Genomic DNA, 12,940 nt, shown 5'->3' with positions numbered 1-12,940 from the left:
AGGTCCAGGGCAGAACGCTGGGACAGGACAGCCCCCACTCCGACATCCGAAGCATCGGCCTTCACCACGAACTGGCGGGACGGGTCAGGATGAACCAAGATGGGAGCTGTGGTGAAGCGGTGTTTGAGATCCCTGAACGCCCGGTCAGCAGCTGGGGACCACATGAACGGAACCTTGGGAGAGGTGAATGCAGACAGGGGGGAAGCCAGGGTGCTGTAACCCAGGATAAAGTGACAATAAAAGGTTGCGAATCCCAAGAATTGTTGCAGCTGCCGTGGAGAACATCATTAACCAGAGCCTTGAACACAGCAGGGGCATTGGTAAGGTCAAATGGCATGACCAGATACTTGTAGTGACCGCTGGCCTTGTTGAAGGCAGTCTTCCACTGGTCCCCTTCCCGTGTCTGCACCAGGTGGTAGGCGTTCCTTAGGTCCAGCTTGGAGAACACGGTGGCCCCCTGGAGTGGCTCGAAGGCCGAGGAGATGAGGGGTAGCGGGTAGCGGTTCTTCACCGTGATGTCGTTGAGACCGCGGTTGTTGATGCATGAGCGCAGTGATTTGTCCTTCTTCTCCACAAAGAAGAACCTTGCACCGGTGGGGGAGGCAGAAGGACGGATGAACCCTGCAGCTAAGGAGGCCTCAATGTAGGTCTCCATAGCCTTGGTCTCCGGACCCGACAGAGAGTACAGTCGTCCCCGGGGCGGAGTGGTGTCTGGGAGAAGGTCAATCCCGCAGTCATATGGTCGGTGCGGCAGAAGTGAAGTGGTCCAGGCCTTACTTAACACCTCCCGGAGGTCCTGGTACTCTGCGGGAATGGCGGAGAGGTCCGGGGCAACTTCCGAGCCCCCAGGAAGACGTTCTGGGGCAGGCTGCGCTGACTTCAGGCAATGGGCGTGGCAGAATGGGCTCCAGCCCTTGATGGCACCAGCAGACCAGTCAATGAGAGGATTGTGTCGCTGGAGCCAGGAGAATCCCAATACCACGGGAACCTGAGGAGACTTAATGAGCAGGAATTGGATCGTCTTGCTGTGGTTCCCTGACACATGTAGGTTGATGGGGGGTGTTATTGTGGGTGATCTGGCCTATAGAGTGCCCGTCCAGTGCTCTAACGTCCATGGGAATGGAGAGGGGCTGAGTGGGGATGTCCAGCTCAGAAACCAGGGTAGCGTCCATGAAGCTCTCATCGGCCCCAGAGATTTCAACTGGTTCCCCCATAGCAAAATTGCATGAAAAGCGGTACGAGTAAGGGGAGAGAAAAAAAAGTTATCCGTATGGCCCACCAGAGTACTCGCTCCTACCGGTGAGCTTGGTCTTTTAGTGGACAGGTGAAGACGAAATGACCAGTAGTCTGTGAAGCCTGTATAGCTGTTCAGCTGGAGACAGCCTAGCTCTGCCTAGTGGCAAAGGCTTGGGAAGAGGTGAATCTGCAGTCTTCGGAGACTCTCTGGGACTCGGGTAGCCTCAGGTTCTCTCTGCAATGGAGCCCTTGGGGACTTCCTTCGTTCCCGTAGTCGCCCATCGATCTGAATGGTCAAGGTGATGAGCGAGTCGAGATCCGTCGGTAGTTCTCGGACTGCAAGTTCGTCCTTTACTTCCTCCGATACTTCGTGAAGGAACATGTCGAACAGCGCTTTCGGTTTCCAGGCACTCTCAGCTGCCGACGTGTGGAAATCCACCGCATAGGCTGCCACAATGCGGGAGTCTTGCCGAAGCTGGAGTAACTTCCGGGCAGCCTCTCTCCTGGACAATGAAGCATCAAAAACCTTCTTTACCTCTGCCACAAACTCCTCCAGACAAAAGCATACGACTGACAATTGTTCCCATACGGCTGTAGCCCAGACGAGAGCCTTTCCAGACATCAGCGTGAGGAGGTACGCTATCTTAGAGTGGTGCCGAGGGGAAGGAGGAGGGCTGCAGCTCGATGATGAGTGAACACTGAGCGAGAAACGCCAGACAGGTGCCCGACTCTCCATCGAAGCATTCCGGAGAGGTAAGCAGGCTTCCCAGGAAACCGGGGAGGCGGCGCTGCTAACAGACGGGTTACTGAGGGGCTGGGAGGTTACCGTCATGGTAGGCTGCCTAACAGACAACCCGCGGAATTGCTCCAGCAATGTGGACGCTTCACCATGACAAGCAACACTTGGTTATGGCGTTTGACCAAGGTCTGGCACCCTTCCATAAGATCACGAAGAAACTCCTTGTGCCTTCCAATGGTGGCTCCTTGAGAGGAGATGGCATTGCGGAGCTGGTCTGAGTCTGCTGGGTCAATCATGGCCAGTTCGTGCTATCATGTTTCAGGTAAGACCCAAATGCAGACAGTGTCGAAGTAACAAAAGTGTATTACTAGTATGGGGCAGGCAAAACGACAGGTCAATGGCAGGCAGAGGTCAGTAATCCAGATAGGGTGCAAAAGGTCTAGAACGGCAGGCAGTCTCAGGGTCAGAGCAGTCAGGGGTCAATAATACAGTGTGGTGTGGCAAGGTACAGAACGGCAGGCAGGCTCAGGGTCAGGACAGGCAGAATGATCAAAACTGGGAGAAATTAGAAAACAGGAACTAGAACAGACAGGAGCGAGGGGAAAACCACTGGTAGGTTTCACAAAACAAAACGAACTGGCAACAGACAAACAGAGAATACTGGTATAAATACACTGGGGATAATGGGGAAGATTGGTGACACCTGGAGACAAGCACAAAGACAGGTGAAACAGATCAGGGAATGACAGTTGATGGCTTTCAGAATTTAATACAGGACTGCAACATTGATAGCTAGCTTTTTAGGTAAGTTAGCTATGTAGCTAACGTTAGATTACCTCTAATTGAGAATCTTTTGTTTTGTTGTGAAGTAAAAAATGGATGTTATCGCATCACTTCTCAGGTGTCATCGAAATGGATTCCCCTATCAGTTCAGCCTGAAAATTCCTCTGATAATATTTGGTCACCGTAAGGCGCATCATTCTTGATAGCTGCAAACCACTGGCAGCATCTGGGTAAATCTCTGGTAGGTAGAACGATGATAGATAATTTATTTTCTCGCTTGTTTGTAATTAGCACAGCCATGCACAAAACACCACATAGGCATGATGACAAACATTAGTGAAAAGCAAACATTGTCAAAAGAAATCTTGCCAACAGAAGTTCTAAGATTGCTCTGTGTTGTTCGTTCGAAGTACACAATGCCATCGTCCATGTTTGTGGGCACGCCCCATCTACCTTAGCGGCCGGTATCTGCATTCAATATGAATGCAGGACTTTGTGGTTCACTATGAGCATATGACTACACAGGAAGTCAAAACCTCCCAATTCTACCAGTGAAATGAAAATGCGCTAGTGCTAGCTTGAGGTTTGGATAATTGTGATAAAAACATAATGTTGTTAATATAGTAATGATTATATGTGACCGACCTTCTCGATTCGGTCTTATGTAGCAAAATTGGAACTGGTGTTTTTTACATTGGATAAAAGTACAGACTGGTATATTATTCACTACAGTTGAAGAACAATGGGAAAGTAATTCTGCTTTGAAAGTTGATAAACTTGTAACCCCACTTTTGACAAAATGGCCCTTGAATGTTTTGGTACACCTACTGGAGAGCTCTTCTTTGTCTACACCCATTCAGGGTCGCGCAAACCCTGTTAAGCCTTAGCCCCACCCAACTATTGAAGGATTCACATGTCAGGCCATATAACGCTGAGAGTCGGGAAGCAAGTTTAGGGAGTGAATACATTTAATAAATAAATGAACAAAACAAGAAACACGAACAGCGCACCAACATGAAACAGAAACAATGTCGACAGGGGAAGAAACCAAAGGGAGTGACATGTAAAGTGCAGGTAATCAAGGAGGTGATGGAGTCCAGGTGAGTGTCATTATGTGCGTAACGCTGGTGACAGGTGTGCGCCATAACAAGCAGCCTGGTGACCTAGAGGCCGGAGAGGGAGCACACATGACAGGCCATTTGCTAAACAGAGTAATTCGTTTAGTAAACAACCAAAGATTTCAGGACTAAAAGTGGTGAAAGTAGTAGACTACAATAACAAAAAAATGCTTGTAAAAATATACTTTATCTTGTCCTTGGCCTATATCCTAATCTGACTTTGGTGCAGGTCATATTGTTCTTCACATTGCTGTCTCTGGTAAACACACACTATATCAAATAAAATTAAAAGTTGATTTGTCACATGCACAGGATACAGAAGGTGTAAAACATACAGTGAAATGGTTACTTGCATAGTAGCAATATGAAAGTGGAAGTGTCCAGATAAAATTATTTTATAGATATTTTATAATTATTAGATGACGCTTACCTGACACACTTGTCTAAATTGATGGGTCATATGAAGGAAATGCTATAACCAACCCCCAGACACATCTAGCTAAGTGGATGGGTCACTATTGACTAGACATGTACACATGTTCATGAAATACAATAGATGGCATAATCAACCCCAGACACACCTGGCTAACTTGATGGGTCATGTAATCATCTGGCGAAGTGTTTTGTTTAGACATGTAGCTTGCTAGCTAGCTAGCTAGACAATGAACCTGTATAATCCCAACTCATACTACTAACATTGTCATAGCTGTGTAGTATGAATCTCAAGGTAGCTAAAGCTAACCAACCAGGTTCAATGTTAGCTAGCTAACATTAGGCTATTACTAAGAACGCAAATGGATTTGTGATTTAAATAATATTACTACACAGATCATGCATGTAATGTTAGCTAGCGAGCCAGCAAGTTAATGTTTTCCAGCTAGCTAACAGTACGCTTTAACTTGCAATGAAATTGTTTGCGGACAAAATTAGAAATGTATAATATCTGAAAATTGAGTTAGACTATTACCCGTATACATGGATGAATGCTTCACGACATACTGCTGGAACCATTTAACTCCATTTTGTTTGTGTCAAGTCACTCCGGTTCACACCGACCGCGGTGTGTGCAGAAAGTAGCAAATTACTTTTTCCAACTGATCTGTCGATAGCGCCTGCTAAATTCAGGGCATCAATGTTGTTGAGAAAAGTAAAAAAACTTTTGTAGTTCTCGATGGCTAACGTTATATATTTCAAAAACGGCCCAGTAGAAAGGACTATCAACACATACTGAGCAGCTTACGTTATAACCAGAAGCATGCTACATGTCAGACCAATCCAAAATATATCTCCTGGCATGTCCAGCCCATCCATTATCTCAGCCAATCACTTTTTCCATGGATAAACCAACTAGGCCCGTAATTTAAGAATTGTATGTGTGTTTACAGATGGAATACAAGTTTCTTATTAAGGCACATGAAAGTTCATATGTTCCAGAAGGCATTTATGCCAACAAAATCTATTTTGATAATAAATGTATGTTTACGTTCAAATGCTTCTCCTGTGAAGTAGTGAAGTGCAACATATGCCTAGTTTCCTGAAATGTGTCACATATGCCGTGGCAGAGCCAGGGCGAAATTCCCTTTTAAGTACATGTGATTCCAAAGAAAGATTCAATATTTAATTTACATTTTAGTCGTTTAGCAGACGCTCTTACCCAGTGAATGCATACATTTCATAAATTGTTTTTTTTCAGTACTGGTCCCCCATGGGAATCAAACCCACAACCCTGGCGTTGCAAACACCATGCTCTACCAACTGAGCCACACGGGACCATTCATCGCTAGTCATTGTAATATTCACTTCGCTGCCACACAATCCCCCGACCTCAACCAAATTGAGATGGTTTTCGTCGGAAAAGCAGCCAACAAGCGCTAAGCATATGTGGGAATTCCTTCAAGAAAAGCATTCCTGGTGAAGCTGGTTGAGAGAATGCAAAGAGTACGCTGTCATCATGGCAAAGGGTGGCTATTTGAAGAATTTGAAATATAAAATACATAAAATGTATGATATATATTTTTTGGTTACTACATGATTCCATATGTGTTATTTCATAGTTTTGATGTCTTCACTATTTTTCTACAAAGTAGAAATAGTAAAAATAAAGAAAAACCCTTGAATGAGTAGGTGTTCTAAAACTTTTGAACGGTAGGGTATATTTTAGATTTTAGATTCTTCAAAGTAGCCACCCTTTGCCTTGGAAACAGCTTTGCACACTCTTGGCATTCTCTCAACCAGCTTCATGAGGAATGCTTTTGCAACAGTCTTGAAGGAGTTCCCACATATGCTGAGCACATGTTGGCTGCTTTTCCTTTACTCTGTGGTCCAACTCATCCCAAACCATCTCAATTAAGTTGAGGTCGGGGGATTGTGGAGGCCAAGTCATTTCATTCAGCACTCCCTCACTCTCCTTGGTCAAATAGCCCTTACACAGCCTGGAGGTGTGTTTTGGGTCATTGTCCTGTTGAAAAACAAATGATTGTCCCACTAAGCACAAACCAGATGGCGTATCGCTGCAGAATGCTGTGGTAGCCATGCTGGTTTTGTACTTTAAATTCTAAATAAATCACGACAGTGTCACCAGCAAAGCACCATCACACCTCCTCCATACTTCACGATGGGAACCACACATGTGGAGATCATCTGTTCACCAACTCTGCCTCTCACAAAGATGAAGCGGCTGGAACCAAACATCTCAAATTTGGACTCATTAGACCAAAGGACATATTTCCACCAGTCTACTATCCATTTCTCATGTTTCTTGGCCCAAGCAAGTCTGTTCTTCTTATTGGTGTTCTTTAGTAGTGGTTTCTTTGCAGCAATTTGACCATGAAGGCCTGATTCACGCAGTCTCTTCTGAACAGTTGTTGAGATGTGTCTGTTACTTGAACTCTGTGAAGCATTTATTTGTGCTGCAATCTGAAGTGCAGTTAGTTCTAATGAACTTATCCTCTGCAGCAGAGGTAACTCTGGGTCTTCCTTTCCTGTGGCGGTCCTCATGAGAGCGAGTTTCATCATAGCGCTTTATGGTTTTTGCGGCTGCACTTGAAGAAACTTAAAAAATTATTGAAATGTTCTGGATTGACTGACCTTCATGTCTTAAAGTAATGATGGACTGTCATTTCTCTTTGCTTATTTGAGCTGTTCTTGCCATTATATGGAATTGTCTTTTACCAAATAGGGCTGTGTACCAGTTGAAAACACTATATGTTAAGAGCACAGTGTGTATCATAATGATTCATTTGATTTTCTTATACAGTTGAAGTCGGAAGTTTACATACACTTAGGTTGGAGTCATTAAAACTCGTTTTTCAACCACTCCATAAATTTCTTATTAAGAAACTATAGTTTTGGCAAGTCGGTTAGGACATCTACTTTGTGCATGACACAAGTCATTTTTCCAACAATTGTTTACAGACAGATTTCACTTATAATTCAATGTATCACAATTCCAGTGGGTCAGAAGTTTACATATACTAAGTTGACTGTGCCTTTAAACAGCTTGGAAAATTCCAGAAAATTATGTCATGGCTATAGAAGCTTCTGATAGGCTAATTGACGTCATTTGAGTCAATTGGAGGTGTACCTGTGGATGTATTTCAAGGCCTACCTTCAAACAAACACAGTGCCTCTTTGCTTGACATCGTGGAAAAATCAAAAGAAATCAGCCAAGACCTCAGAACATTTTTGTAGACCTCCACAAGTCTGGTTCATCATTGGGAGCAATTTCCAAACGCATGAAGGTACCACGTTCATCTGTACAAACAATAGTACGCAAGTATTAACACCATGGGACCACGCAGCTGTCATACCGCTCAGGAAGGAGATGCATTCTGTCTCCTAGAGATTAACGTACTTTGGTGTGAAAAGTGCAAATCAATCCCAGAACAACATCAAAGGACCTTGTGAAGATGCTGGAGGAAACAGGTACAAAAGTATCTATATCCACAGTAAAACGAGTCCTAAATCGACATAACCCGAAACGCCGCTCAGCAAGGAGAAGCCACAGCTCCAAAACCGCCATAAAAAAAGTCAGACTACAGTCTGCAACGGCACATGGGGACAAAGATCGTTCTTTTTGGAGAAATGTCCTCTGGTCTGATGAAACAAAAATAGAACTGTTTGGCCATAATGACCATCGTTACATCTAGAGGAAAAAGTGGGAGGCTTGTAAGCCGAAGAACACCATCCTAACCATGAAGCACGCGGGTGACAGCATCATGTTGTGGGGGTGCTTTGCTGCAGGAGGAACTGGTGCACTTCACAAAATAGATGGCATCATGAGGTAGGACAAGTATTTGGATATATTGACGCAACATCTCAAGACATTTGTCAGGAAGTTAAAGCTTGGTTGCAAATGAGTCTTCCAAATTGACAATGACCCCAAGCATACTTCCAAAGTTGTGGCAAAATGGCTTAAGGACATCAAAGTCAAGGTATTGGAGTGGCCATCACAAAGCCCTGACCTCAATCCCATAGAACATTTGTGGGCAGAACTAAAAAAGCGTGTGCGAGCAAGGAGGCCTACAAACCTGATTCAGTTACACCAGCTCTGTCAGGAGGAATGGACCACAATTCACCCAACTTATTGTGGGAAGTTTGTGGAAGGCAACCTGAAATGTTTGACCCAAGTTAAACAATTTAAAGGCAATGCTACCAAATACTAATTGAGTGTATGTAAACTTCTGACCCACTGGGAATGTGATGAAAGAAATAAAAGCTGAAATAAGTCATTCCCTCTACTCTTATTCTGACATTTCACATTCTTAAAATAAAGTGGTGATCCTAATTGACTTAAGACAGGGAATTTTTACTAGGATTAAATGTCAGGAATTGTGAAAATCTGAGTTTGAGTGTATTTGGCTGAGGTGTATGTAAACTTCCGACTTCAACTGTATGTCCTTTCTCCTGTAGAGAACCGCAGTCTGGAGGATGATGGAAAGAGCTACCCGGGCAGGTGGCAACGCTCGCCCACAGACCCCGACCCCTCCCGAAGAGGCGCCCGCAAGAAGCCCAAGAACAGCAGCCGGGACTGCCGCATGGAGAAGAAGGAGATGCGTGTCAGAGACCTAGGCCTGGGCTTTGACTCAGACGAGATCGTCCTGTTTAAGTACTGTATGGGGACGTGTTCGAGCTCCCGTAAGAACTACGACTTGGCCCTCAAGGCCCTGACAGAAAACGGAAGTATCTCAGGCAGGAAAGTGAGTGCCCACCCATGCTGCCGGCCCACTCGCTATGAGACTGTCTCCTTCATGGATGCCCAGACTATATGGCAAACCATCAAGTGGCTGTCTGCAGCTAACTGTAGCTGTGTGGGGTGATGGGCAGAGAGTAAGAAGAAGACTACCTGCAGAACACACATGCATAAAAAAGCTTTAGGGTGAAGAGAAGAAGATTCTGAGATGCCTTCACTGTGCGTGTTGGGTAAAAAGGCTGGATCAGAGCCTGGATCGAAGCCTTGGCCCAAAATTTGGTTCTCCTCCTGACGTGGATCTACTTTGGATAAACCCGGATTCTTGGGTCGGGAAACAGCACGGATGCAGAATAGAGATACACCCTGCCCTTGAGCATGGCAGTTAGCCCTCAACAACAACTGCTCCCCGGACGCCGATGACATGGATATCAATTTAAGGCAGCCCCCTGCACCTCTCTGATTCAGAGGAAGTGCGGATGACACATTTCGGTTGAATGCATTCAGTTGTGCAACTGACTAGGTATCCCCCTTTCCCTTCCCCTTTCCTGTCAATCCCTATGTCTAACAGAGGAGCTGCATCCTCAGTCAGAGCCCAGGAGTCGCAGCTCTGGAGACTGGAGAGGACTGGAGCTCCTTGGCAGGGACTGGGGTGGTTAGGAGTAGTCATATGTTTAGAGAGTTAGGCCAACTTTTAGAATTTTGAATATTGTTATCATTCTAGACATTAAGTTACATATTAATGTTTAAATATTCCCAATGTAATGTTAATGTGGCGCTAACATGGCTGCCATATAATGTTGAAGTGTCATGTAAATGCATCAAAATGCAGAAACCGCATTGGCCCAACTCTCTAAATACATGGCTTTGGGAGTAGTCTTCCTCCCTATGACTCACTCCCTGTGCTGACAGCAAGATGCCCCATAAGAAGGTGGACCTCACTTGGTGTCTGCCCTCATCTGCAAAAGTTGTGGACCATTGGACCATAACTCTAAACCAGAAGAGAAGCATTGTGTGTTACAGGGAAACTGACTGTATAAGTGAGAAGTGAAGTTGTTTGGTTTCGAAGGCTCTCTAATAAGACCAAAATAACCTTTATGCATTTTTATGTTAACTTCTTCATTGGCTGCTCATCCAAATAGGGTTTCTTAATGTCATAGCAAGGTAGATTTGAGCAATTTGTAGAAAATAATTAAAAAACAATATAATCCCATCTCCCACTGTCTCTATACACAGGCTATGGGAATGAAATTACATAGACATACACCATGGTATTCAGTTATTTCCAGTCACTAAGCACACATCTACTCTTACTTTACTAACTCAGAACTCATGCATGCCTTGAGAACAATACCAAAACTGTATCAACTGTACCTACCTAGATTAAGACTTGCAGAATCTGAGGCACTTGTTTGTAGCTTGGCCCAACTTGTTTACTGTACATGTCTAGAAACAGTGTGTTGTAGGATGCCATCACAGGGCCAAGGTCAGTCGTGGACCAGCCATACCTCATGCTGCCTGACACACATGGTTTATTTTCAGCTCTGAATGTGCATATCACCGAAGTCAACTCAAGGTTTTGGATTACAAAGATAATTGAGCATATTGCCAACTGTTATTCTGAATGTGCTTATAATGCTTTTTATTGTGATATATATCCTATCTCATATCATATTGTTTATCCATGTGATGGACAAATGTAACTTTTCATTTACACCACTCTGTTGCAGCTGTGTTAAAGGAACATTTGAATGTAATACATAAGTACATATTGTCTTCTGATTGGCTGCCTCTCCACACCTGACCAATTAAATGGAGACATATGGTAGAGAAAATAAAACGCCATGTAGATACGGTATATACAAACAAGGCGAAGGTTTGCATAGTAATGTATCACACATATTGCATTATATTTTTGATTTATATCAAGTGGTGTTACTTTTTTTAAGTGAAGCATTTTTGTTCAACTGTTGGAGCTTGTAGAGTAGATTTCCGTAAAGTAAGGTTATATTTTCATCTGTGTGTAGTATAACATTGTGTACATTGTATAGTTCTGCACCATTCTCTCAGGACCATGCTGTAATGTTTTACATTAGCGGAAAGACATATATCTCCTCAATCTCTTTGTAGTTTGATATCATCTGGAGAACTATCGTTCATTATAGCAATGTTATGATCAGTCTTTCAAGACTTGTTTGTATTCACAGTAACAAACAATCAAGAGTCTATTGAAAGATGTATCCATACACTGCTATTGTTCTTTTCATGATGTCATTCACTGTCTCAATCTTGTTTTTTTTTTACCCGGATCCCATCACCAAAGCATGTACTGAGAGAGATTTCCATCCTATTTTAACTATGTGCTTCAACCATAACACATAGATTTTGTGTTTTCTCATTGTTCACAGCACTATATTTAGGGACTGGCAAAGTGTGAACAAAGAAAATTACCAGTCTTTATTCTGCCTTCAGTTCATGTCTGGTTTGTGTTTTTTTACCTTTATTTATCTAGGCAAGTCAGTTAAGAACAAATTCTTATTTTCAATGATGGCATAGGAACAGTGGGTTAACTGCCTTGTTCAGGGGCAGAACGACAGATTTGTACCTTGTCAGTTTGGGGATTAAAACTTGCAACCTTTCAGTTACTAGTCCAACACTCTAACCACTAGGCTACCCTGCCACCCCATGAGCCGAATACAACACTGAAATGCTTACTTACAAGCCCCTAACCAACAATGCAGTTAAAAAAATAAGAATAAGAAATATGGATCTTTTAGGGCGGTATGCAAATTGGAGTGGGTCTAGGGTTTCTGGGATAATGGTGTTGATAAGAGCCATGACCAGCCTTTCAAAGCACTTCATGGCTACAGACGTGAGTGCTACGGGTTGGTAGTCATTTAGGCAGGTTACCTTAGTGTTCTTGGGCACAGGGACTATGGTGGTCTGCTTAAAACATGTTGGTATTACAGACTCAGACAGGGAGAGGTTGAAAGTATCAGTGAAGATACTTGCCAGTTTGTCAGTGCATGCTCGCAGTACACGTCCTGGTAATCCGTCTGGCCCTGCGGCCTTGTGAATGTTGACCTGTTTAAAGGTCTTACTCACATCGGCTGCGGAGAGCGTGATCACACAGTCTTCTGGAACATCTGGTGCTCTCATGCATGTTTCAGTGTTATTTTCCTCGAAGCGAGCACAGAAATAGTTTAGCTCGTCTGGTAGGCTCATGTCACTGGGCAGCTGTCGGCTGTGCTTCCCTCTGTAGTTTGTAATGGTTTGCAAGCCCTGCCACATCTGACGAGCATCAGAGCCAGTGTGGTACGATTCGATCTTAGTCCTGTATTGACGATTTGCCTGTTTGTTGGTTAGTCGGAGGGCATAGCGGGATTTCTTATAAGCTTCCGAGTTAGAGTCCCACTCCTTGAAAGCGACAGCTCTAGCCTTTAGCTCAGTGCGGATGTTCCCTGTAATCCATGGCTTCTGGTTTGGGTATGTACGTATGGTCACTGTGGGGACAATGTCACCGATGCACTTATTGATGAAGCCAATGACTGATGTGATGTACTCCTCGATGCCATCGGAGGAATCCCTGAACATATTCCAGTCTGTGCTAGTAAAACAGTCCTGTAGCTTAGCATCTGCTTCATCTGACCACTTTTTTATTGTCACTAGTGCATCCTGCTTTAATTTTGCTTGTAAGCAGGAATCAGGAGGATAGAATTTTGGTCAGATTTACCAAATAGAGGGTGAGGGAGAGCTTTGTATGCGTCTCTGTTAGTGGAGTAAAGGTGGTCCAGAGTTTTTTTCCCTCTGGTTGCACATTTAACATGCTGATAGAAATTTGGTAAGACCGATTTAAGTTTCTCTGCATTAAAGTCC

The 12,940-nt window shown here is 44.0% G+C and overlaps 1 protein-coding gene across 1 annotated transcript in view; it reads left to right on the top strand.

Annotated features, from left to right (window-relative positions):
• The window catches only part of LOC115192311 (glial cell line-derived neurotrophic factor-like), a 56,255-nt gene extending 46,003 nt beyond the window's left edge, over positions 1 to 10,252 (top strand). Inside the window, exon 4 of the mRNA XM_029750651.1 lies at positions 8,788 to 10,252. Within this exon, the coding sequence (XP_029606511.1) occupies positions 8,788 to 9,194 (407 nt within the window). The 3' untranslated portion in view covers positions 9,195 to 10,252. The remainder of the gene's footprint in view (positions 1 to 8,787) is intronic.
• The last annotated feature ends 2,688 nt before the right edge of the window (positions 10,253 to 12,940 follow it).

This window comes from Salmo trutta, chromosome 4, assembly GCF_901001165.1.
Source record: "Salmo trutta chromosome 4, fSalTru1.1, whole genome shotgun sequence".
NCBI lineage: Eukaryota > Metazoa > Chordata > Actinopteri > Salmoniformes > Salmonidae > Salmo > Salmo trutta.
This window is presented reverse-complemented; position numbering and strand designations above follow the sequence as displayed.